Genomic DNA, 26,044 nt, shown 5'->3' with positions numbered 1-26,044 from the left:
TCACTTAAGACGTTATTTATTTACTGACTAATCTAAATGAGTCAAAATAATGTATGCTTAAATCCATGGTAAAATTTGAGACTTCATATTGTGTGAAAATTTTTAAAGTAGCAAGACTATAAAACGTTGCTTAAACTTGTTAAACTCGTAAAAAGTTGTGGTGATTTTAAAGTATTACTTAGTAAACTTAGTAGCAGTAACAGCATTTCCTTTCTGTAGAAAAATATAATTTCATTTAAGGTTTTTTAAGAACTATAACATTTCACACTTGAGATTCTTTACCTCATGATTCTAAATCCTATTAATTGTAAATGGAGACATGAAAAGTATCAAGGAGGACTCTATAACAGAAATGTATAATGTATTTTTGAAGATTATGAATAATGTTAATTTTATTTTCACAACTTATTTATTTATCCTCCATTCATTTATGCCACATATCATGGTGCATATGCCATGGAAAAGCCATAGCATGGTTACTGCATATCTTAGAGTTATTGACTTAGTTCTGGTTATAATTCGCATTTAACTATATATACTCACGACACCAATAAACGACAGGTGTATAATTCAATAAATGTAGGAATAAGCTTATTTCACCAGATAATACTCTTTATGGTATATTTTAGGAATTCTAAACCAAGAAGTCCAGAAATATAAACTAATTTCAAAAGATTTGCACTCTTGTGTTTTCTTTTAACAAGAACATATTTCCCAGATTAAGAAATGCTATTTGGAAAGAGTGTTCAGACAGAATCTAGTAAAGTGTTGCCAATTGCTTTAATTCTGCACACATGAATGCATTAAACTGATTGAAATTGGATTCTAGTGACAAATATTTAAATGGATATATTCTTGTTTATTTCACATGGTATCCTTTATACTATTTATTAAAATCTCAAATTTACAAGTATGGGAAACCCAGCAATTGCCCAATATAGGTATACTTCCTGGGCAGGCTATTTAAGACTCCCAAAAGCTTTCCCAAATTCCTATAATCCTGAAATCATGGCATGTTAAATTAAGCATACAGTGAGGAAGTCCCTTTATCTGTTACACTATATACACATATCCACCTGCTTGAAATTTTCAAAACTGATTTTATACATGCAAGGTTTATTCACAAATATTAAGGATAGTAAAATATCCAAACTTTTACTGGATCCCAAAAGTCAAATTTTGGAATTATTATTAAAATTCAAGTTGGGAGGCTGGATTTTGTGTTTTAGACCCTAACTTTTGAAACAGGTATTATATCCTGACATTTCCTTCTGAGTAAGAACACCAAGCCCTGCATGATTTACAACAGTGTTGTTTTACTTGGGACTTTGAAAACCTTTGTCTAACATTTGCATAACTGTCGGATACATTGTGTCACATGTATTCTACTTTTATTTATTTATTTATTTGTAAAAGAATACTTTCCCATAGTTTTGATGCAATATTTAAACATTAAATTAATTTTTGCATTCAGGAAAAGTGGCAAACATTTTTGCTATAACATAAATTCAAGTATTACTTTGATATAAATATGACAGATATCATAATCCAAAAAGTGATATAAAATGCTACAGTTGCAAACATTTAAGACTGTGTAACAAAAATGACTGAGAATAGTATCAGTTTACTATCCTTCAACTATCTCCCTGACAGTGGAGTCAAATAATGTTGAATTATAGACCGTCTTACAGGAAGTCTTATTTCGTGTTCATTTTTGATCATTTCCCTGCTAGTCCCTATAAGAATTTGGCTGTATGCTGACTTTCCTTTAAAAGTTTCTGTATACATACTTGGGTTGTGTTTGATGATTAAATGATCATTTATTAAAACTTTATCATTTCACATTTGTTTGACATATTTATATTTCAGAAGAAAATACTGTTATTTCAATGGAAAGCATAGCATCACCAATATGAAAATACTTCATGTGAATTCATGTTGACAGTATTTTCGTTTATGACAAGGGTTTTAATATAACTTGTTATGCATTCTTCATAGTTTCTCCAACTCCACCTGTGAAGGTAGGTAAGCTAGTTTTATAACAGTAGGCCCCATGGTAATACTTTGGCCTATCTGCTTGGCCTTAATAAACCTAAGTTTCTATTATGGGACCACAAATAGTTTTTGTTTTTAAGAGTGTGGAGTTTTACTGCATAATTTTCCCTCCATCACCCAGCAACAGCTGTGTTTTAAATCTTTTGGACTATGACAAACATTTTAACATTTAAACGTATGAGTGCTTGAAAACATAATGGTTTAAATTTTATTTTCAAAGTTAAGCAACTATAGTATATTTCAGTTACTTTTTTGAAAGCAAGGGCCCATACTTTAATCTTTTTTTTCTTCCTCCTCCTTCTCTTCTTCCTCTACTATTTAAGCCTCTCCATGTTTTCTAATAAAAGTTTCTACGTTTGGACTGATAGCAATAGTATATACAACCGCTTTATATATTTCCGAAGTGTGAGCAATGGAGTCATTCTGGTGAGAGAAGGATTGCTGTTTGACCTATTGCCACAGAGCTAGTTCAATCACTGAACAATAGTTATCGTTATGAGGCTTTACTTTGTACAAAGTAGCATTAGTATCATTGCTTTTCATTAACCATGGAACTTGCACTGGGGACTGAGAGAGAGAGAGAGAGAGAGAGAGAGAGAGAGAGAGAGGAAGAAGAAACTGTGAAGGGAGTAACTTCTGTAGTATTAGCATTTAGACTTCAAGACATTTAACAGTGTAATTGATCTCAACCTATATGCACATACTCTGTACTTCTTTTTCTCCTAAATTTTTTTTAAGAGCCCCTATTAAGAATCAATACATCCCTGCTCCAAAATTCACACATAAATACAAGCTACAAGCCAATCAGAAAGTACCAATAAAAACACACTTGGTAAACAACTAAGTTTTAATTCAAAGGATACTAAGCAATAAAGGGCCTAGAATGAACATCCCAATTAGCCAATGTAGTGACAAGCAGTCAACACCTTATTATTTAATCATTAAAGAGAATCTTGCCATAATTTCCCTTTGACATATTTCAAAAAAGAAATTAAGAGTATACCACATGACCCACAACAACAATCAAAAGGAAAGGTAGATAATTCTAAAACCCTATCGCTTGCAAGGCCTGTGGACTGAGAGGTTCCAGGATTAAGGCATTAAGTGAGACCCTATGAAGTATCCACAATTTAAATAAGATGTATCCATGTGTAAGCATTTAGAAACAAACTACCTGACACTGGGGCCATTTTCCTGTTTCCCTGATGTTTCTGTCCAGTTTTCTTATTGGATGAAAATAATTGTCTGCATCACTAATATTAGTAAATATCTGATGGCCTCATCTATTTTTTTCTTAAACAGCAAAGTCAGTTAATCAAGGACATTAGGCTGTCCCTTGCCTTCCCATCCTCATCCCAGGCCATAATACCTCTCCAAAAAAGAAAGCTTAAATCTCCCTTAGGTGCATCCCCACTCCACTTTGCATAGAGGGTGTTTTCAGTCAAGCATAAGTTCAGTTTTAAGAATTTTTAACTCAAACTATGCTTCCGAAGTGCCATTCTAGACTTTTAAAATAAAACAATCACCATCAGGGTTCCCTGGCCCACTTGGGAACCAAAGCTCACTGGCCCAGGGCTGCCGGGGATCTCGGAGGCCCAGAGGCCTGGCGCTCTCCAGCCTGGGCCACACAGCCCAGGCAGCCCTCGCCCCTCCCCTGGGAATCTCACCAGCACTTGGCATTTAACCTGCCTGGCGAGCGTGGCTTTCTGGTTCCGTCTCCGAGAGCCACATTACTTCTCCCCAGATGTCAGAGACAAATCTGGATTAACATGCAACAGGGAGCCCTGTGTTGCCCGCCAGCCCTCTCCCAAGAGTTGTAAAATGCAGATTTTGCCGAGAATCCCCCGAGAGCTGTTGTTGAATAAAAAAATAAAAAAATAAATGTAACCCAAAGGGACCATTTCTTTGCTTCCCGCTGCTTGTGGGAGAACTGGGGCTGGCGCCCAAGCACAGGCCCAGCTAGTCCCCGCTCGCTGCGAGCAGGCCTGGCCACCCGGGAGGTGGCCTTTGGGGCCCCGGAGACTCTTCGATCCTCTCGTCCCCCTCCACCCCCCTCTCTTGCCCCGTTCTTGGAGCGGAAAATGCTTAGATTCCAGGAGTGACAAGCAACAGACAGCCCTGGGAACGAAGGTTTCGTTCGAAGGCTCCTTCCTGGAGGGTGACCTGGAGTCTGGCTAGGCGACCAGGCTCTTCCCCGCCTAACCCCTCTGAGTGTCCCCAATTCCACCTTGGGCTCCCCCAAACACGCGCCCCGCCTCCCTGGGACCTCCGTCCTTCTCCACCGCTAACCAGACTCAGTCCTCGCCTCGACGTCTCGCACTTGGGTCCTCCTCTGCACCGGCTACGGGGTCCCGGCCCTGGCACCAAGCCGACATCTGAAAGCCCCAGGGACCCCTCGCTGCCTGCAGTCTTCGGACTTCAGGAGCGTCCGTGAGGCCGCGAGCTTGGCTGTCGGGAGAGGGCGCCCGGGAGGGCTGCGCCGGCGGGGACCTCAGGGTCTGGGAGTGGGAGTGAGTGAAGGACAGGGGGTTGAGGGGGACGGGATTACAGCTTCTACTGGCATCTTAATCTGATAAAAATAAAAATAAAAACAAAAACCCAACAACACTACAAGGCCAAGAGTGTTTCCGCCGACTTAGCCCTCCGGGAAACCGGCTGGTATCAAAGTCGTCGATCTCAGGTCCCTGTACGGGTGGCAGCCTTCGCGCCCTCCGAGAAAAAAAGTAAAATAAAATAAACCGTGCAGCCAGCAGGCCCTAGAGACAGAGGGGTTAATGAGCTAACGAGGCCCAGCGCTCGCGCCACACCTGAAGCATCCAGTCCCGGAGCGCACCCTCTGCCGAGGCTCAAACTGGCTGGGCCGCATTCGCAGACAGGTGGCAAGGCTGCCCTTCCTGGGTCTGGCCCCCAGGGCGCCGCACTAGGGGTTCAGCACCCCTCGGGGACCCAAGAGCAGGCTCCAGTCAGGAGAACTGGCGCCCTAGTGCCTTGTCTCTTGCTTCCCCCTCCCAGGACAGGGGACTCTACTCCGCGTCCGAGGCACAGTCCCGCATGCATCCCTCGCTCTGCGCTCCTGGCTCCGGGGAATCCCTCAGTTAGAAAGAACAAACTTGGGTTTGCGGCACTCCGACCAACTGAGACCTAGGTGAGCCCAAGGGGTCACGCGAGTACGCCCATGCGCACAGGCCAACAGCGCCACCAGCTCAAAGCTGCGAAGCCCCCTCATAAGCGGCGGGGGTGGGAGGCACGCTTCTCATTTTATAGGTGCGGGAGGAAAATAAAATGCATATTTTTAACCAATAGAAGTGCCTACCAATCTGCTTATCTCAAATAAAGGTAACTGGGTAACAAAAGTTGACCGAAGGAGTAAATGGAAGAACTCAACGATGTTATATCAATTTTGTATCCCCCCAAATACCCCATAACTTTGGTCCTTTATCTTTGACTTTAATAAAATAATGATTCGTGGAGAAAATGGGGTATAAATCTTCATTTTGGAGGCAATTAAAGTGTTGATTTCATTCATGCCCCCAAGCGATTCTTCTAATTTGCTCAAACAGCTTTATGTATCTAGCACTCCTGAGCTTTTAGAATCCCATTTTCTAGTTAGGCCTGTTGGATTACAATTTTTATTCAACAGCAGTTATCCGAGGGTTTCTCGGCGGAATCTGCATTTAACAGCTTGGAGGCGAGGGCTGGAGCTGAAGCAGGCAAGAGGCCTGGCAGACCACAGGGCCGTGGACAGGCCGGTCCGGCAGCCGCCTGCACGTTTCCCACCTCCGCAGGCCACACCAGGATTTCGCAGGCTCCCTGTTTGGTGCAACTGTCTACACTGCTGAAAGTTTGCAACTTGCCAAATAATAGTAAGGACCTCGCGCGTTGGGGCTTTTAAGGCTCAGCCCTGCCTGCCCGCCACTCCTCATGGAGAAGGGAGGATTCAGCCTCTGTTACGGGGTTCTCCAGAGAAATCCAAGCTGGGAATTTATTTTAAGGGGTGACGCTGAGAGAAGAAAACTTTTAGATGGCACCAGGACCTAGTATTCGGGCAGTCGGGCAAGAACTCCGCAAAATAGCCGCCGGTCAACAGTGATGTGGCAGAGCTTGCAAAGGAAAGCAGCATGACTGGCTGTCCTTTGGCTCAACAAAGGCAGACTGATCTCTTCCCCCAAGACGGGGCTCACGTGCCAAGTCAGAAAGAGAAACAACTCTTGGGCCTTCACTTACATATGGAGAGGCGGAGGAGGCCCACAACCCAAATCTCTAGTCGCGTTGCAACAATTCGCAACGGAGAGCTGTCCTGAGCCCTGTATTATCCCACCCACTCCTCATGTTTTCACTTTCATGGCATTTTTGCAACTCCTTTGGACAATCCAGAGACACAGCGACTGCACAGAGACACTGGGAGCAAACTGTGGTGTTAGGGTGAGAGGGGGAGAAACCCCCACCCCCACCCCCAGCAAGTACAAATAAAAGTCGTCCCCACTTAGCAACAAAGCGGAAGAAGGGCCTGGGGGTAGCATGGGAGAGGAGGGGCTGAAGCACGCAAAGGCCGGCAGTTGAGAGCCAGGGCGGCGCGAGGTCCCCCCACCCGTCACACAGAGGGAGTCGCTGAGGTGCCCCTGATGCTGACACTTCCAAAAGCTGCCAACCCAGAGGGCCCAGAGCACGTACCAGCTGGAGACTAAGTGGAAAGGAGGAGGAGGAAAGTCCATATTTATCTGTTTTTATACCCTCGGCCTGGTCTTATTTTTTCTATGACGTACAATAAAATGGGCGAGCTTGCAGCGAGCACTGCACAAAGCAATGTTCAGTGAGGTCTAGAAGCGTTCGGCCGAGGAAAACTGACAAGACAGGCTAATGAACCGTATAGACAGGGAGAAAATAGCCAGCATTTGCTAGATTTCAAACCCTGGCTGTCTTTCTTAGACCACCTATCTTGGGTTTATTCCTAATAAAATAAGAAATAAGCAGACCCTACACTTTTCTTTTCTTCAAGATAGAAGGGGGGGAAATGCTCCAGAACAAAGCCCTACAATCAGAGGCGGTCACTGGCAGTTAACACTCCCATTATTATAGAGGGTAAATAAAATAAAGACAAAAATTAAAAGCGACAAGAAACAGGTCAAGTTTGCAGGCAAAGCTTTTACAAGCTCATCTCTCCAGGTCGAATCCCAGAGCCAGCCTTAATGAAGCAATAATAGCCACATTATTCAAAAATTTTCATTTCGATGGAAATGTATCTAAAAGGGACTTAATCATATGCAAATAATAAAAGGAGGTGGTAGTGACCCAGCAAGCAATATGCATACAGATTTTTTTCCAGGAATGTTGAAAATTGAAAAGCACATACCTGGTCGGTTAGATTTGCTGATCTTGTTATATCTTCACTGTCTGATTTTGATCCTCCTTCTCTATCGTCTATCACCAAATCGATAGGCATTTTCCCTTTCAAACAGCTAATATACCGGTGGCAGAAATTGTCACATAATTCGTGTACCTACATTATGACAGAAATAAAAAAAATGGAAATATAATCAGGAGTGCATAAATGACATTGACAAGTGCAATCCACCCCCCTTGTGAGATCCAAACTTCCAAATAGGGGAAACACAGGGCAATTGTCCTCCAGAGACCCCCAGACGCATCCAGAATTAGGAATAACTTTCTTTTCTTGCAAAATAGAGATATCCCAGAAAATTGACAGTGACAAGATGATTCACAGGCTACAACATATTCAACACCCGTGTTAAATTCATCCGCTCCCGGAGCTGTGGCCATTAGAGAGGTGACCTGCGTGGGTGACATTTAAGGTACACTATTTAATTTCATCCAGTTACTTTACCATAGGTCTTTTTCTAAAGTGTCTAAGGAAAAAAATGCATGTATATATAATCTCCAAAGGACCAGAACTGTGGTGGCATAGAATATATGCCTGACAACCCAGGTCTCTATAACATTGGAAAATAGGATTTCTATCCATAAGAAGCATATTTTAGGATACTTCCTTTAAAAAAGAGGAAATCAAATCGCCAGTACTTGTGATGTTAAAAAAAAAAAACTTACAGCCACAAAAATGTATCAAATCAATTTTTAAAAAAAAGAAAAAGGAAAAAGAATGCTTCAAAATATTTAGGTGTAAGTGGAGTGGTCTTTTACAGGCCCCAGGCATCACTGAGATACAAAAATTCACAAGAAACCCCAGTGTGCTTGCAATTTAATGTTAGTTTGAATTACAATGCATTAAGTTTTTATTGCTGAGATTTATAGAACAGCTAGCAAAATCCTGTTATCCCACACCCTTTCTTGAGTGTGAAGGTGGGGTGTGTGCAGGATTCGCAGATTCAAGAAATCTGACACAACTATCAACTCTGCTTTGTCTCTGCAAAACGTTTAATGTGTCTCCCCCACCACCTCCTCCAGACTCCCTGTCCGATCCTCCTCCTCCCCCTCCATCTCTCCTCTGTGCCTGACCTGCCGCTGCTCTCAGACTGTCTTCCAGAAACTCACTAAAACTAAACAAAACCCCACCTCACCTCCCCCCCCAGAGGTAGCAAAGAAGAGGAGGAAGAGAAGAGGCCACAAAGGTATATAACCTGTGAAGCAACTCACAACAGCATTCTAAACTTCAACCAACCGGGATGCATAGAATTGCAACTATTTATACAAAGCCAGCAAGGTATTAAGAATGAACACAAGGCTATAGGGCGTTTGTGATCCCGGTTTTAGTGGCTGAAATTGTAATTAAACTGCAAAGAGAAATGGACGCTAAGATTGGCCTTGACACTAATTACTAGAAAGAAAGACATTTATGCAAATATCTCAGAAGCCTGAACTTCAACCATTCTGAACCCTCCCCCCACCCTGTGTATTTGGGGGTGAGGGGGTAAAAGCAAAAGAGGCTAAGGAAATTACCTTCTCTAATTCCAACAGATGAAACCTTAATACTTGTATGGCTTGAATCATCTGCAAAGATACAAAAAGAATGAGCACCCCATTCCTAGTTTGCAGAAAACTGGCTGTCACAGCACTAGCATCTCCAGTCTACCCCCTCCCCCAGTAAACAGAGTTATTTTGATTTATGGCAATAACACTAAAACTTAATAGCAGCGACTGGGTACCATCGAGAGGTTTATATTTCTTAAGGAGGAAAAAAATAGCTAAAATAACAACAAAGCATCTAAGTGGGGATCATAAACACTCTCTCCCCCATGGTTCTCTCCCCTTTCTCAGCCCCACTGCCCCCACCGCACCCCCAAAGGGCCACATCCCCGGACAAGATGTTTCCTTGGAAGGTGTGCAGAGAAAATAGCCTAAATAGTCCACCAAATTGTGGCTTTTCGCACTGCGAACTTTCTGCTGCCTTCCATACACCTTTCAGGCAAACCGGTGGTTTGGGGGCTCGTGTCGGGTCGCTGCCCTCGTGATGCAACTTTGAGGGCTGGGAAGTCCACAAAGTTTAAGCACACACGCTGACAGGCCCGGAGATAAATCCCCGCGCTGATTAGAGCTGCGCTACCCGGCTGTCATAAAAAACAAAAGCTCGCGTTTCCCCGCGCCGCTCGCCCGGCCCCTCTCCAGATAAATTTATTTCCCGGGGATCTTGTCCCGGACCACTTGTCCGTGGACAGAAACATTTGCAGCCGACCTGTAGCGACGGGAAGACCCGTCTAGAAACCTCAGGGCTCTCAAAGCAAAGCTGGGGGCTTAGGGGAGAGGAACTCGGGGAGGGGAGTAATGGGTCGGCTCTTACCAAGTTATCCAGTTCGGGATTAGAAGAAAATAGAGGTTTTTCTGCGCGAATCTAAATACAAGTGAGGAGAGGGGAGAGGGAAGAGGGAAAAGAAAGAAACATTTGAAATCTGGTCGCCTTCCTAGTTTCTTGCCTCATTACACTGTCGGGGGCAGCATGTAACCTCCGGGGGGACTTGGTGTCACCAAGTTCGTCCCGCGCAGAAACACTTCAACGTGAATCAAATAAGCCAAAAACAAGCCCAGAGCTCAGGGTGACTTCTACCAGCAGCTACGCTTCTATAGGACGCTACCCAGCTCGCCACGTCCAAGGCAGCTCCAGCGTATGGTGTTGGTGATTTTATTTTATAGAGGGAGCGTTCTGCGTTAGGTTATGGAGCTGGGAAGAATACGGGCAATTTTGAGTCGCCCGCAAATGGACACTCATATAGGAGGGAAATCTCAGGGTAGTTGTAACAGGCATGGCTTAGGACGTGCTATTTGCTGGATACTCTTGCAAATTCGCTGGGTGGGAGGAGGGAGGTCCCTTTCTATTTTCTTTTACTTTTTAAACATTTATTTTGCTGACCTGTTTGGCGAACACGGCTATATCTTCATTGAATGATTCTGACGAGCAGACGTCCCCGCCCGCCACCCCCGGCTCGCGGGGGGTACAAGTAGCTAATTCACATTTCTCAAAAATCAGTGCTAAGAGAGGGAAGAGGGGGTGTCTGCAAGAAAATACAACAGTCACAAACAACAGAATGGTTAGTCTGGAGTCAGGGGAAAAAAGGCGCCCAAGAAAAGCAGCCGGAGGTGCTGAAGGCAGGGACCCCTCCCTGATTTTGTCATCTACTTTTCTCCTTCCCCCCACCCCCTCAGCCAGGTGACTGCTCACCTCCCCTTCCTCCTAGGGCCCCGAAGTCAGAGGCCCTAAGCCATGGACCGTGTCTGAGGATCGGTTCAGCATATCTGGCCAGAGAAATTGGTAACATTTGCTACGAATAAACCCAAGCGGTTCCAGCAGCCATTTTGAATTAAGTTTCCCACCCGACAAGCCCTCGTCCGTCTGGTGCACATCCAGGACCTGGAGGAGGAGAAAGGTGCTGGGCGTAGGGGCTGGGAGAGCTTGTTCATGGGGGCTCCTCCAAGGCAGCCTCGCGAAGCCCCAGGCCGGGGATGTCGGTGGCAGGCGCTCAGCTAACTTGGGCAAAGGAGGTCTATGGCCGTGAAACCAGCTGTCAGGGGGGCTGCGCCTACCGATCCCCACCCCACGGCCCTCGGAGCGCAGGGAGGCGCCTCTCTGGCTTCCTGTACAATCCCTCCCTTCGCCGATGGCCCCCACCATCCCCAAAATAAAGTTCCTTCCAATGGTCCTGCGGGAAAGCCTTTCATTTTGTCTCTGTGAAATGGCAAAGCAGCTAGTACTAAGAGGGGCCTAGCCGTCCTTATCTCAGCCCATAAAAGAAAAAAAAAGCTTCTTCTAATGCCCAAGGAGGTGTCTCAAGTCTCGTATTAGCTCCCACAGCCCAGCTGGGAATTTAACAGTTTGGGGTCCTTTTCAAAGCTTCCCCAAATGTTCTGTCCCAGAGCCTAAACCATTTGCAGTGAACGCTGCGGAGAGAACGCTGGGATTTAAACAAGCCTATCGCACAAGGGTCCAGAAAAATAGAGCAGAAAGGGTGTTCAGCTGGGGAAGATCAGTATTGCATGATTTTTTTTCAAAATAAGAAATAAAAGTTGCTGCAAAGTCAAAATAGGTCCCCAAATTCATCAGCACACAGTAGGCACAAGTGACTTTCAAAGGCTTTTCCTAGGTCCAGGGTCTAACCGAATGGCCGGCAGAACACGGTGTGAACCGCAGCCAGAAAACAACACGGCCCATAGCACCCCGCATCAACTTCTAAATCCTTCAGGTTTCGCCTTTGATCGCAAAGTACTAAAACGACTAGAAGTTTCTTAATGTCTGTGATAATTCCGATGGCGCTCCTCTCCTTGACTACAGTGGACCCACTCCCTAAATGCAAAGCGTGTTCCCCTTGCCTGACCTGCAACTGTCCTTTCTTGGTTTTATTGTGCGGTGGCAGAGCCAGCATACGGTTGCTGAGTAAACTTAGCAAGTCAGAACAATCAGTGGCTTAAAAGATTTTCCCTTAAACTAAAAGTTTCGTTCCAACACAAAAGCGCCTACATTTAGAAACCCCCAACGCTCTCTCAGCGCAGTGGAGCGAGCCAGGACTCCCAACTCGCTGAGCTACCGAGCCTGGGTCTGAGAGGGGACAAGGGACCTTGGGCAACTTCTCCTGCGACCCTTTCGCGGGCATGGCCTCGGCGGAGCGGGGCACTGGGCTGGCGCGGAGCATGCATGGAGAGGCGGGCGTCCAGGATGGCAGGCCGCCTCCCAAAATTCTCCGTGCAATGCGAATGAAAAAAATCACCAAGTAATATACCTCCAATCCAGAGAACTCTGGCTTTCCGCTTAGCAAGGGCAAAGGGAAACAGGGGAAACACCGCGTCTCTTCTATTTAACCAGCTGCCCATTGTACCTACCCATAAATGGCATCTTTATCTCTCTTTAAAGCGTCATTGACGGAAGAACCCATGCTGGGGGCCATAGCGTTGGTGTGAGCTGTGTGCGGGTACTGATGCGAGTGGAGAGGAGGCCCGTGGTTCAGGTGGTGGACCGGCTGCATGGACCTGGCCGCATGCGGGTCCCCATACATCGTGGAGGGGATGCCTACTCCGTCCATGCCCCCGTAATGGGGTAGATCGTCGTACTGCATGACAAACAGAGAACAAGGTTCAGAAGGCCAGGCGGGCAAATGGGGGAACGGCAGGGCACGGAGCTTATATAATGTCAGTCCAGCCGCATCCTTCACCCTGGAATTCCATGGCCTTGCATCTCCAAAGTTTGAGATTTCTTCTTTTAAAAAATAATTTTTAAAGTAAAAATTCTAGGATTCTCGGTGAGACCGGCTAGGATGGATGATCTTGCCCTAACTTGTGTCCCTATCAACTGGTTCAGAAATTCAGAATCCTTTAGCAAGGAAGGAAGAAAGAAGGAAAGAAAGGAAGGCATTCTCCGGGAGGGTGGAAGGTAAAACGAGCAAGTCTCTAGAGGAGGAAATTCAAAATCACAACAATAAAATGTGTTAGGACAGTGCAGCAAACCTGTCTAGTTTCACAGCCCCTTCCCATTAGGGAGAATTTTTTTAAAAGTTCGGATGGGAACAGCTACGCCAAGCACGTGAATTCAGACAGGCTTCTCATTTTATTTCCCTGCCAGCGAGGGGTTAGATCCTGCAAGACACTGCATTTCCTTTGCTTTCCAAGACAAACTCTGCTAAATTATACAAAACTAACTGGCCCCCTTATAAGTGAAACTCAGAGAAAGGTAGTTTTTCTTGTACATTAGAGCTGAATTTAGAATTGGGCAATTTTCACCCCAATGTTAAAGAAAATCTATAGCTGTAAGTTAATTATTCTATTTTCTTTACTCTTACGAACTTTCTTTTCCAGACTAGAAGTCAATGAGGCAAATGTTACTCATCAGGTTTAAACTTAAAGCAAATTCAATAGCAAATGCACATACAACAACCCCCCCCCCAGCCATCTTCTTCCTCCAGAAAAACTATTTTCATATTGATTGTCATTATTTTTTGTGTGCAAAATTTAACTATTTAGATTTTTCTCATTGGTTCATTCCAGGCAAGTTCCCCCCCCACTCAAGATTTGAAGGCATCGAGAGTGAAATGATTTTCAAAGAAAAGAGGAATTGCCACTTTCATCTCCTTAGAGCCAGAGGTGTGAAAAGAGTTTGGAAGAACACTGACATTTGCCTGAACCAAAGGAGTAAAGAAAAATGTGTCAGCCTAGTAACTTTCTTTTGCAAACAGGGCTTTGAGGGCCAGGACACAAATTATGCAAGGAAGGCTTTTTGTAGACCTCCCTTTCTTTTAAGAAACTACCTCAGTTGGGTTGTCATTGTCTCACTTTACTCTCACTACATTACCATTCAAATAGGAATATTGGGGAAATTAGTATTGCATTTTAAAAGTGAGTAGCTGTGTGCTTAGTATCCAATTAGTGTAGGGCTTGTCTAAGAAAAACTTTCAAAGTATTACCTTGCATAAAAATCCATGCATATTAAAATTACTTTTAAAAGATGAATGTTTTCCGACCCCCAAAACCATTGTACTATGGCAAAGTTACTTGTCTAATGATATTAAAGATGAACGTAATCAATAACATATCAGAAGTTTCTAGCTGCTTATTTTAGTTTAAAAATAGCTCTAAACTTCTGCTCCCTGAACGCTCATATTATGCATAGCATTAGGCATCTAGCTTTTTTTTTTTTTTTAAAGATGATTGCCCGAGCTTGTATTTTTATTTATATAGCTGCTGGTTTGGAATCTATAGAAAAACTTGATTACTCTAATTAACAATTACATGTAACATACATTATTCTACAAATGCATTGAATAAATACTCTCGCTTTAGGCCAAGGCTTTAGGAGCCTTATTCAAAAAGACAGAGAAAAAAAGGAAACTTTTTAGCAGTGTCTTTTAGCCACATTTCAATTTAATCTTACATTTGAGTTCCACAATTGTTTTTTAATACGTACCCTTTGCGCCATCGGCCTCCCTGGCTCCCTTCCTACTTCAACTTCTAATATATCCTCTTTAAGGCCAGTGTGAAAAGAAACAAATAAGCAAACTCCCCCGGAAAAAAAAAAATTAAAGCAGGACGCAAAATCCCTTAACGTCTCCAGCAACGTGAGCTACTAGTCCCAGGTCTTCGGTCTACGGGACCTAAAGCCAAGCGCCCGAGTCACTGAGCATAAAAGCGCTCCGTTTCCAAGACAGCAGTGGGGAGGGGGGGGTAAAAAAAAAAAAAGCAGATCTTCTCTCCCCAAAAAATCAGTTTAAAAAAAAAAAAAAAAGAGCGCCCCTCAGACCCAACTACCAAATCTCATGGCTTTCTGCCACTCCGGCTGTCAATCACAGGCGAGGTTGTCAACGTGGTGAATGAATGATCATCCGCTCTGTCTTCTTCTGGTCAGAACACCTCAAATGTTAATATTCAAATGCACAAAGCCCTAGCGCTCGCTTCCCTTGAATCAGTCCTAATTCTTAATCAGTTTCTCTCTTCTGTTGCTCGCGCTCTCTCGCTCTCTCGCTCTCTCTCTCTCCCTCTCTCTCTCTCTCTCTCTCCCTCCCTCTCTCTCTCTTTCTCTCTCTCTCTCTCCCTCTCCCTCTTTGCAACTGCTGCACTGGAGGGAGATTAGAGGAGGAGGGTTAAAAAAAAAAAAATGTCTGTCTGAGTTTGTCTTAAAGGAGCCACAATCGATGCTGCCCGCTTGCAGTCCCCGTGCGTGTGTAAAGTGTGTGTTGCACAGGCGGAGAGGTGGATTCCGACCAGAATGCTAGAACCCGGAAGTAGTGGTGGCCATAACAGGTCGCGTCTTACACAATGCATTGGGCTGCAGCAAGTAGGCTCCTCGGCAGGGGTGGGTGCGCGACGCGAGCTCTGGCCGCACTGGAGAGGCAAAGAGGCGCTCCATTAAATCGCACACCCAGGCACAAACACCCACACACCCAGGGCACACGCGCACAAACGCGGCCAACAGATCCCGGCTGCCGGCTTTATTTTCCGTATTCTTTTCTCTCCCTCCCCCTCCAGACTGTCTCCCCAAAGCCGACACTTGAAATAAACTGGGAATAAACGCGGGGCAAGCAGCAGCGGGAGTTATTTTGCACAGGTCTCCGCTCATAGCCTTCATGACTTTCCTCGAAATTATTGGGGTCTGCCAGTATTTTTCGGGGCGGAAGGGGTGATGCAGAAAGTACTGGAATCTCAGAACTACACACCCCAAGTAGAAAAGTCAAACAGGGAGCGGGGAGGAGGAGCAGGAGCAAGATTAGGAAAGGCTCTGCTAAGGAGTCCCAAGAACGTGGGGTAGAGATGGCTGGAGCTTTCTGCAGTCCCAGCTTAGAGTTTTTTGCTGTCAGAGACGGACACCCGGCCCAAAGAAAGGAAATTTTTGCATTTTCTCACTTTAGGGGTCTGAACGCCTCCACCTCCAAGCCCGGGAGGCCCCCAGCCCCAGCCCCGGCGTCCTGCGCTAAGTGAGAGAGGAAGGGAGGGAACAATGAGCTGAGAGCCGGGAATGTGCCCCCAGCGCCTGTTTACAAACACCGAGCTATTTATGAACGCCGGAAAGCGAAACCCGACGCGGGCTCGGAGCGGCCCAGACCTCGCGGGCGGAGCCGGGGCCGGGGCGCCGCGGGGAGGGAGGCTCTTTTTCCGATCCGTTCGGGACAGGGCGGCCGTGCGCCCAGGGCGCGGCGCGGCGCGGCGAGGCCGGAGCGTTCGGCTAGGGCTACAGCCGCGCCGCCTTTGTCTTCTAGGCGCGGAGGGGCTCCGGCCGCGGCCGTGTGGGGCCCGGATGGACCTGGCGCCCCCAGCTTTTCCCGGGCTACGCCGGGCGCTCTCCTCCCCCCCCCCCTCCGGCCCCATTCCGCTTTCCTGTCCTCAACCCTGGCTCAGGGAAAACTCTGTGTCAAAGATATTCACTTCGGGAGCTGCGGTTTCAGACAAAAAGCTGCCCGTATCCACAACTCGGAGGCTCCAACCAACCACTGATTTTAACTTTCTCCCTTTAAATACCAGGTACCTATTCTCTGGCTTAAACAAAAAAGTCCCTTTTCTTTATTCTCCCACTCTAAACTTGCCCTTTATTATTATATTTGGTGGTGTTATTTTTGTTTTTATTTTTCAGCCCGCCCGACTCTGATCTGCCGAGTTGGCTCAGCCGCAGGAGCTCCACCAGTCGGGTGGAAACCTCACATCTCCGAGCAGGGCTCGCAGCTCGCTTGGCTCGGAGCAGGATTTTTTTTCCCCCCCTCCCTCCAGCTGAAACCTCGCAGAAAACTCCCCCTGCGGTCTATTGGAAAATGAGCTCACCCAAATCTCGGTAGGCAGCCGTGGAGGAGGGCTCGGCCAATCAGCAGGCGCTCCCGCCAGGGCGGCCGCGCATTGGCTGCGGGGAAAATCAATTATCAAATAATCGATCAGCAGGGAGCTTCGATCTGCCGGGAATGCAAACTGCCAGTCCGGATTCCCGCCCTGATGGTGGCCAAAAGGCTGACTCCCTCAAAGCAGCTGGCCCGTGGCTCCCATCGTCCCCCACCCTTACCCCATCCCGCCAGCTGCACAACGAACCCTCACCCTGAAGGGGGAGTGTAGGTAGGGGGAAGAGTTTTGAGAAAGATTAGGGGGCTTCTGTCCGCAGGGGTTGTTTGGAAACTGTTATGAGCTCTAACATGTATTGAGGCTAACTCTTAAATGCGCAAACTAAAAGAATTTGCTTCAATTCGAGAAGTAGGGCTCAAGTTTCTGTTAAGTGGGCTCTCGTGGAGCAGGGGACACAGAAAGAGCATCAGAACAGAGATCTGGAATCAGGTTCCACCAAGCGCACGCAGCCTCCCTAAACGACATCTATTGCTTCTTTTAGTACTTCGCACGAATCATCGCCCAGTTCCTCCCAATAGTGGAGTTCCCGTGAAGCAGAGCAGCTGAGTCTTCCCAGCCGCCCGCACACCACCCCCGCCTCGACACCGTACTCGTCCCATATGTGCCTCAAGAGCTGACACACGTTCACCCAGAGTCTCAAATGCGCTTTGCCTTGAAAGAGCTCCGACTGTTTAAAAAGCTCATCCTAGGATCCCTCCAGTGCTTCTCACTGTCTTCTCTCTCCTCTTTCTCTGTCTCTCTCTCTCTCTCACCCTCCCTCCCTCGCACCCCCCCCCCCCCAAGTTTTAGGATCTTTTACTTTTTTCCATCACAAACACGTGTAGCTTTCTGGCACAAACGCCGCGATACATCACGCGGGAGGTTAAGGCAAGCCCGCGTGTCAAAGCGGAGGGGATCCAGGTGAATTACCAGAGCCTTTATGTTACTGCCTCACATCCCCCCCTTCCCCATGAACTTGGAAGCAGAATTTCAGGCCAAGATGGAACCTCCCCGTCTCAGGAAGGAGATTTCTCTGTGTATTTCTCGCGAAACTGCGCTGGCTGGGCCAGGCAACGCAATCCTTTTCCGATTACGGAGAGGGCCAAACTGGGCCGGCAGCCCGCAAGCCCTTTCCCGAACCCCAGCGGGCTGCGGCCGACACCTGAGCGCCTTCGGAGGGCTGCTCGCAGGGGCCTGAGTAAGTCTCTCCAGCAGGCCAGCCAGGCATCCGCGCGGCTGGCGGTAGGGGGAAACGGAGGGTGGGGGGGATCAAGGCAAACCTCGACATGGGTACATCTACGTTTATGATATTAAATGAACTTCGAGGAAAATTGTGTAAGTATAATTTAACAGAGAAATTTCCTGCGAAATACATTTCGATGACCATACACTTTTAACAGCCGGCTTGGAGTTACCTCAACTCTGCGGCCACAATTTCAAATTTGGAAAAGGCCAGTTTGGTTTTTTTTTAAATGTTATAATTTATTTTGTATTGTTGCTTTCCGGTAAATTTTTTTCTTTTGTTTTCTAGCAGAGATGAAAAAAGAATGTTCAGGTAAGTCACTCCTTTTCAAACAACCAAAAATTGTAAAGCATTAGAAAGATTATTGTGCTCTTCAACCATGATGTATCAGATTACCTTATAAAAGTACTTTAAATTACCTACATATAGATTTTCCTTAAAGAAAGAGATAGCTTGAGTTTGTGGGCTTAAAGTAAACTTCTAGTAGTTTCGAAAAGTGTCTTGTTTCTCTCCCCTTTTCCATTTATAACTGAACCTAATGCTACTCCTAGGCCTTTATGCGATTAATTCTGAACAATCAAGGGACTAAAACACTTTTACAATGTAATTACAGTAGTACAAATTGTTTGCCCAAACCTCATTCTGGATAAGGATTTTACAATTAGCAAACAGTTATTATAGTTGGGGCTTGCTGAGAGAAATTGCACAGAGAATGTCTAGAGTTGCAATCTAGTAGCCATAAAAAAAAACACACACCTCATTTAGCAGGGTAGTAATTAATCACCTATTAAAAGGAAAACGTAAAAAGATAGTTCTAGCTATCTTAGTAAACTAGCACCGATATTTCATACCTGTTCTGTGACAGCACCTCTCTTTAGCTTATTTCAGATATTATTTCAGATACGTGCTTTTTAAGGCAATAGTATTTTTATCTTGGGAAAACTTGGCCTGCTGAAGGGTTCTGGTACTTGCCCCTGGTTCTTGCACATGGGCCTTCCATACTCAGCTACCCTTCATATACCAGAGCATCGCCTCAAATACAGAAAACAGGGACCTTAAAGAGGCAGCCTGGAGCCTAGGTCTCTATTGTTTAGACCCTCCTGCAAGGAGGCATTTAAAGTAAGTGGTGCCCCTTTAGGCTGTTGGTACAGTCCTGTCTAAGAACTCCCTTCTTATTTTCTGTTATCCTATAAGGAATTGTGCCTTTGGAAAGACCTATATCCTGAGTTAGGCTTTTGTCCCAAAAGTTCACACTGATGAGTCAGCTCCAAACCCCTCAGAAATTAAAGAGGCAACTCTTAAGGTAAAATGTGTGTGTATTTGTCAGCCCAGAATAAACAAAAGCCTGTTAATCAGTGGAGTTTGGCAGCTGTGTTCACAGAATGATAAGGGTTTATCATCTGCCACCTAACTTTAAGATGCCTGTGAAAATGTTGTGATCGCTCTTTCGGTTGTCCTGTGGTGTGGAGGCTTGGGGTTTATACTTCAAGAACATTCATCCTCTGCATCTCACCCCCGCATTAGCATTTACATTTCAAAAAAACAAAAATAAGAGGAGGGAAAGACAGTTTAAAGAAAATAGATTTAAAATCTACTAGAGATAATAGAGGAATGCTGGAGATAAGAGCCTGGTTGTGATATGAGAAAGGTACCAAGAAGTCAAAGCTAATGAATGGCTGTGAGAAAAGTGAAATAAACTATTTAGAGGTCTATAAAAGGGAGAAACCTGGTTAGGTGATATGAAAGGGGGTTAACCGAGGGGATTAAGGAAGACGTTAATCAAGTGCCCCAAAGCAATCCGTGCTCTAAGAACTGGGAGATTTGTTTACTGCATTTTGCCTCAGAAAACAAAGAATGTCTGGGTCCAGTTCAGAAGTCACGGAGAGGTCAGCTTAGGCTCTTCAACTGTTGAAGGGGAAATACCCAAGTCACTATATTCTGACTGGATAATGTAAAAGTTAAGAATAAAATGGGAGGGGGCAGTGTTTTCCTTACTATCTTTCTAGTTCAAATCATTAAAATGCTTTGGTCTCTAGAGGGGGAAAAATTACACTGGTTAACATAATTACTAGCTCTGACATTTTCTGAAGTTATAGAGGTCTTTTATTAATTAAATGGAGGGCTTAATAAAATATTCCTAATAAAATTTATGGTTGTCTTAAAACTTTCTAAACAGTGCTATAAATTCTTAATAAAATTAACTGGGAAATGAGTTATTAGCCCACACTTTACCCTTCCCCCCACTTCTACATAAAGAGCGTCTGCAGAATGAAAATGGAAATAGAAGCCTTTTGGTAAAATATAAATATTAGCCAAAGTCACACATTGTTTTAGAAGAGGCAAAGTTTCAACTAAGTTATTTCTCATGGCTTCATCCTCTAATATCCTCCAAAAGCTTCTCACTAGACTTTTAGAAAATTTCTTCCCCTTCTCTACTACGTATTATATATGCATGTACAGTAGGCCCATTTGAAATACAATGCTCAATTTTCTGGACTGAGTTCTGTGTTAAGTTTAATAAAAAGTGTAGATGCATAATGCAAAATTCCAATTTGGAATTTGTAAAGATTTATTTTGTAGAGATTTTTTAAAATCCATTAGAAAACAAATAAAAATGAAATACCTCATAATTTCTATCAATTTAATTTCTTTAAAGGTAACTTTTGAATAATCACCCTTCCCTATGAACTCCTTTCTATAATAGTACATTATCTGAAGCAGCATTTTGTTGTACAAATGTAAAATCTTTTTCATATCACTACATTTCAAAACCTTGGCGAGTTATCTTAAGTTTGAGATACTTCTCTGCTTCACAGATACAACACTGGCTGGCTGGCTGTTTAAAATAAACAACATAGTCAAACACACTCCAAACAAAACAGCCTTGGTGGATTGTTCAGCACTTGAAGGCTTGATCTTTTGTGCCGTCTACTGGACAATGGAAAAACTACAGCCTCTATGATTTAAACTTTCCTCTTGTCCAGTATTTTGGGGGATGGGGTGGGTTGGGAAGGGGAGTGTGATTTGATGCTGGTAAGTAATAAGAGAGGACCACAAGCCCCAACTTAGACTCACAGGACAGGTGTTGTGATTTTAAGTCTTCAAGTTTGGGACATTATTAAGTATAGGCACACCTCAACCATTTGATACAAGGCACAAGGCTAAAACCTACATTTAACACAGCTGTGTGTGTGTGTGTGCAAAGTCAGCTTGGAAAAGAAAGGGTGGTGGAACAAGGTCAGCATCTCTGAAAAAAAAAATGTTGGCGGTTGGCTTGGTTCTGAGTGAGAAATGGCTCCACAGTCCAGTCACATGTATCTACTGCCTAGATAATCCAGGATGTACAAATTAATGTTTGAAATTTGGAACATGATACTGTTCAATAATCAAGAAACACACTTCTATGAAGGGGGAAATGAAATTGGTAATTAGAAAGATTTTAGTGCAGTTCCTTTTGGCAATCTGGGATTGAAAAACGTGAAACTTCACTGTTTTTACTTGGAGACCACATGTGGGAGAAAGTGTGGGTGAAATTCACAGTCAGATGCCTTTATGTAGCAGAGGCTGTTTGAAGTTCACTTAAACATTTAAAAAACATTGTATACATTTTGGTTATGATTTTAAAAATATTTATGGAGCTCTAGTATTATGGAAGCTTTATACAAAAAAATGCATGGAGCTAACTTTGACCTCCATTTGATACTGACATCGGTTCTGAATAACCACAATCACCATATAGAAGTGATTCCGTGATTTAAGAAACACATAAACAAAGCCCAGTGCCAATAAAATACAGAGAGGTCGAGCTGATTTGGGTGGAAGAGACATGGCTACAAGGCTCTTAAAACTGTTCACCTGCTTTTCTGAAGTTAAAATTCCTTATTGCATTTTGATAAAGCCTAGTACCACATGACTAGTTATTAGGGTGCCTTTTAATAAAAACCTAATAGTGAAAAGGAGACAGTGTTATGGCATTTTATTGATGCATAAATATGTTTCAATGAGCTACTTCAACTCTACATTTTGATGTGGCACTGTCAGAATGACTGTAAAATATTGTATTAAATATGGATGTATCAGAACTTGGACAGACGTTGACTACTTAAAGCAGTAAGAATGCTTATGCTGCAGTGTGAAAGAACAGGACGCTTTCAGTGGTGCTACAGAGCTGGAGGTGGTGGACAAGGTCTATTTAGTTTCAGCATAACCAACTGAACTGTGAAAGGTTATTTCATGAGATGCTGTTTGGGTGCCTTGGTCCAAAGTAAAACAACAACAACAACAACAACAACAACAAAAACAAGGACCCTCCTAACAATAGCTGGAAAACGTGAAAAATTCTAGCAGGAACCAATCACAAGTACTCACACGTTTGATACATTTTAAACTAATAGTGGAAGTACTGAGTCCTGGAAGAAGTCTGGCAAACTGCTCTAGTTACCAAATGCAAACATTTCCCTTTCAAGAACAGGATGGGCCACACTGGTCAGGATTAGCATTCATGTTCCACTGGATAGGGGGGCATATTTTGTGAAAACCTTCAGGCAAAAAATCATACTGATTATTCAAAAATAAATATTTTAACATTTCATTGAGTTATCTAATGAATAAGAAAAACATGGAAGGCTTCCTGCAGTTCAGAAAGAACTCTAGTAGCCAGAAAAACACAGAGAAAAAAAAAGAAGAAGAAGAAGGATGCCTGCTGAGCAGTTATTCATTTGTGAATATTGGAAAATGTACTTTTCCGTGCCCTTATTTAAAAATGAAAAATAAATATCATCTTTCCTTGTCTTTTTCAAAAAATTAACGTCAGAGTATGGTATGCCTGGTAAAAATCATGAATTTTTCCAGGCAATTTATGCGAGAAAGGGCCCAATGAAAACTTCCAACTAAAGGGAGAAGTCGACTATGAGCCGCAAACAAATCGGGTGGGAGCGGAGCCCACAGCCCTGGGTGGCGCCCCTTCTTCCGAGCTCAGCCAGGATAAGTTCATTTACCTGCAAATCGGCGGCCACTTCGCGGGGACTCTTTATAGAGTGGGATCCTTTCACCGCAGAGCCCTTAGCGGGGCTGTCCTGTCGCCTGTGCTTGTCGGGGTTCCAGGTCCCCGAGGCGCACTGCAGCGCAGTCTGGTCCCAAGAGCCGAGCCACCCAGAGGCCCGGGCCTGCCTGCAGGCCCCGACACCAACTCCCTGGGTCGGATGGGGGACCCGGCGGGAAACGCTTCCTAGGGGTGGGGGTCACGCGGGCTCTACTTACACCTTGCTTGACCCTGGGGTACTGGGGGTAGGGTAGGGGGAGAGGTTTGGCGGAACGTGTGCCCGGGGGACTCCGAACCATCTGGAAAGAGCACAGGATGAAAAGGTCCCCTCTCCTGCCAGTGTCCCCCTCTCTGCCATTTTTGACCGCCACCCCATCTTCTCTTTGAAGTTCGCCTCAATATCTGCCGGAGGGAGCCAGCCAGGCCTGAAGTGGGCAGGGTGGCAGCCCGGGAGCCGGAGCGCCAGGACCGGCGCAGCGGGGCGCAGCGGCTCGGGGATACCCGCCTCCGTCTTCTGCTTCTTGGGGCCGAGCACCCGAGGGCGCCTTTCTCCTTTGCTGGACTTGGGGACCCCGGCTTTCGCCGCCCGACTCAGCCTAATTCTGAAAATTTCTCTCCTCTGTTCCCAGACGGCTCTTCCCTGGGGGCGTCTATTCCCTGGGATGCCGCCCATTTCCCGCTTCCACTTCCGAAGCCGAGTGTGTTCCGAGAATCTGTGTGGGACACTGAAAGCTTTGGGGACCCCGGTCTCCGAGTGCCCCCTGCGGTCGCGGCTGCCCCTCGGAAGGGTTGGAACAAGCGTGCGTTTGTGGCTGAGGTTATTATTTCAGGTGCGCTAATGGGATTAGAGACCGCGGGAGCATCGTGAGGGGACCAAAGCGGCTCCTTCTCTGGAGGGTATTCCAGCCGCTGCTGGTGGAAGGGGCCGCACGGCAGGGCTGGCCTTTTGCCGCAGAAGCACCGGCTCAGTGCGCCCCGCGGGGCGCTCACTCCAGGGCGGAGGCGGCTACCCCAGAGCCATGCGAAGGGAGCGGCGGGGGCGAGGGCGGGAGCAGTGGGGGTGATGGGGAAACAAGCTGGGGCGGGGGAAGGAAAGAGACGCAGTGATAGTGACGGAAACGGAGAGAGGGAGAAGAAGACAGAGGGCTGCAGAACGGAGACAGAATCAGGGACACAGACAGAGACGGAATCCGATCCAGTGCTGTCCGCCACCAGGACACCTTAACGTAACCTCCGCGCACCTGGCCTCCCAGGGAAGGGGAAACGCGCTTCTGCTTCCGAGGGAGCCTTATTATAGACTTTTGCATAATTGCATATTGACTTTCCTAAATAGTTCGGCAGAGCTATTTGTGCTTCTACTTGTTCAATCGCAAACAATTCCCTTGGGGAAAAGTAAAGGAAAAGAAAGTGTGTGTGTGTGTGTGCGTGTGTGCGTGCGTGTGTGCGTGTGTGTGTGTGTGTGTGTGTGTGTGTGTGTGTGTGTGCTGCGCGCACGCTAGAAGCAAACACTACCACTCTTTCAAAATGTCTCTTAGGCCTTTCCAGAAATGACTGTCCTGCTCTAGGAAGTGCGAGTCACCAGCACAAGTAGGGTGAGGTGATTGCTTTTCCTTGGGCCCGTTTTTTTTTTTCACAGCTCCTTCTCCACAGAGAACCAGAAAATGATAGGGCGAAGTCAAGGCGGTTAATTCCATTTGCCCATTTCACAGACGAGCAAGCTGAGACCCAGATAAGTTAAGTGACCTATCCAATTTCTTCTCTCTCTTTTTGCATGTCTCAAAGTTCTCTTTTATATATTCCCCCAGTTCTTAAAACAACAACAAAACCTCCCCCCAAACCCAACCCAACTACAGAAGACTTTCCTATTTCATGTCTCCTGTCAGAAGCAGCAGTGTGTGAAGCTGATGGTTGTGTGTGAGTGTAGGGGGTGGGTGGTGGCTCCTTCCTCCTCCCCTGCTCCAACACTGATTCCATCATTGAGCCCCTTTAGGAGAGCAGCAGGCAGGGAGCTTACTGACCCGTGGAAGACCCTTCCACAGAGCAGGAAGGAAGGAGCAAGGAGAGATCCTATTTGGTAGTGATGGTGCTGAGGTGATAGGCTTTGCTTTTCTCCAACCAACTCCCACAAACAAACAAACAAACAAACAAGCAAACAACTCTGGCCTTTTGCATGACTTCCTGTGACTGAATGATCCTAAGCACAAAACTGGCCCAGGTCACCCCCAGGGCAGAGTAAGGACTTTCAAGTCCTTATTTACCCCAGGATTAAAAACATCCCCTCTAATTCTGTCCCTCCTCAGCAGCTTGCCTTTTAAGGATATGAGGATATGAGAAAGAGTTTCTTGGAGTCTAAACAGATATAATACCTCCTTGGGATGTTTAGGTTTCAGTTTTATCCCTGCTGCCCTGAACACCACTGCAACCAAGACACAGGCTACCAAACTCTTTACAAAGACATCCTGTATCTTTTATGGGCAAAATAAAATTTTGAGTAGCTACTTTTAGTTCCGAATTATTAATTTTTAGTTTCAAATTTTCCTTCTAAAACAAATCAGTTATTTATTGCCATCTTCTCCCCATTCCCTGATTAGTTTTAGCTTTTTATTCTAAATTTTTTGTTACTTTGAATTTTGTCTTGATTTGAGTGTTTGGTACAGAAAACCTACTTCTAGACTTGTTTTATTTTGTGGAAACCCAGTGAAGTTTACTGATTTTTTTTAACTTATTGACTATCAACAAAAAATAGCCTCACACTTTTTGAGGTTTAAACCTGAGTAATGTGTTACGTCTTAGTCTAGCCTTTGTGATAAGCCCATTGCATTTTCTTACATACTTTATTCACATATCTTTCAGTTAAAAGTCTTTTGAGGGACCCTGACCTTTGTGATATATTGCCCTGTAACCTATTTGCAGCTATTTAGTCACTGTAGGCTGAAAATGAACAATGATTTTGGAAATTTTAT

The 26,044-nt window shown here is 45.2% G+C and overlaps 2 protein-coding genes across 6 annotated transcripts in view; one reads left to right on the top strand and one right to left on the bottom strand.

Moving 5' to 3' along the window:
- The window catches only part of MEIS1 (Meis homeobox 1), a 141,620-nt gene extending 118,444 nt beyond the window's left edge, over positions 1-23,176 (bottom strand). For 2 of the 5 annotated variants that reach the window (XM_019718142.2, XM_019718134.2), the window contains exons 1-6: positions 14,408-15,266; positions 12,334-12,560; positions 10,373-10,514; positions 9,806-9,856; positions 8,968-9,018; positions 7,406-7,552 (exon numbers count right to left, since the gene is read on the bottom strand). In XM_019718142.2, coding sequence (XP_019573701.1) covers positions 7,406-7,552; positions 8,968-9,018; positions 9,806-9,856; positions 10,373-10,514; positions 12,334-12,560; positions 14,408-14,419 — 630 coding nt within the window. In that variant the 5' untranslated portion in view covers positions 14,420-15,266. Of the gene's footprint in view, positions 1-7,405; positions 7,553-8,967; positions 9,019-9,805; positions 9,857-10,372; positions 10,515-12,333; positions 12,561-14,407; positions 15,268-23,037 lie in introns of those variants that run through there. The other 3 variants (XM_074332073.1, XM_074332074.1, XM_074332072.1) reach the window with 3 other exon arrangements.
- Positions 15,262-17,558, top strand: LOC141571557 (uncharacterized). The gene is made up of 2 exons (XM_074332076.1): positions 15,262-16,455; positions 16,565-17,558. Exons 1-2 carry the CDS (start codon positions 15,953-15,955, stop codon positions 16,761-16,763), a joined length of 702 nt encoding a protein of 233 aa, XP_074188177.1. The 5' UTR covers positions 15,262-15,952; the 3' UTR covers positions 16,764-17,558.
- Positions 23,177-26,044: the final 2,868 nt, after the last annotated feature.

This window comes from Rhinolophus sinicus, linkage group LG05 (genome assembly GCF_036562045.2).
Source record: "Rhinolophus sinicus isolate RSC01 linkage group LG05, ASM3656204v1, whole genome shotgun sequence".
NCBI classification, from domain to species: domain Eukaryota; kingdom Metazoa; phylum Chordata; class Mammalia; order Chiroptera; family Rhinolophidae; genus Rhinolophus; species Rhinolophus sinicus.
This window is presented reverse-complemented; position numbering and strand designations above follow the sequence as displayed.

Bases quoted from the DNA above. Each gene is read 5' to 3' on its own strand.
- LOC141571557 (XM_074332076.1), top strand. From the start codon at position 15,953: ATGTGCCCCCAGCGCCTGTTTACAAACACCGAGCTATTTATGAACGCC. The intron at 16,456-16,564 runs GTACCTATTCTC...TTTATTTTTCAG, and splicing joins TTTCTCCCTTTAAATACCAG to CCCGCCCGACTCTGATCTGC.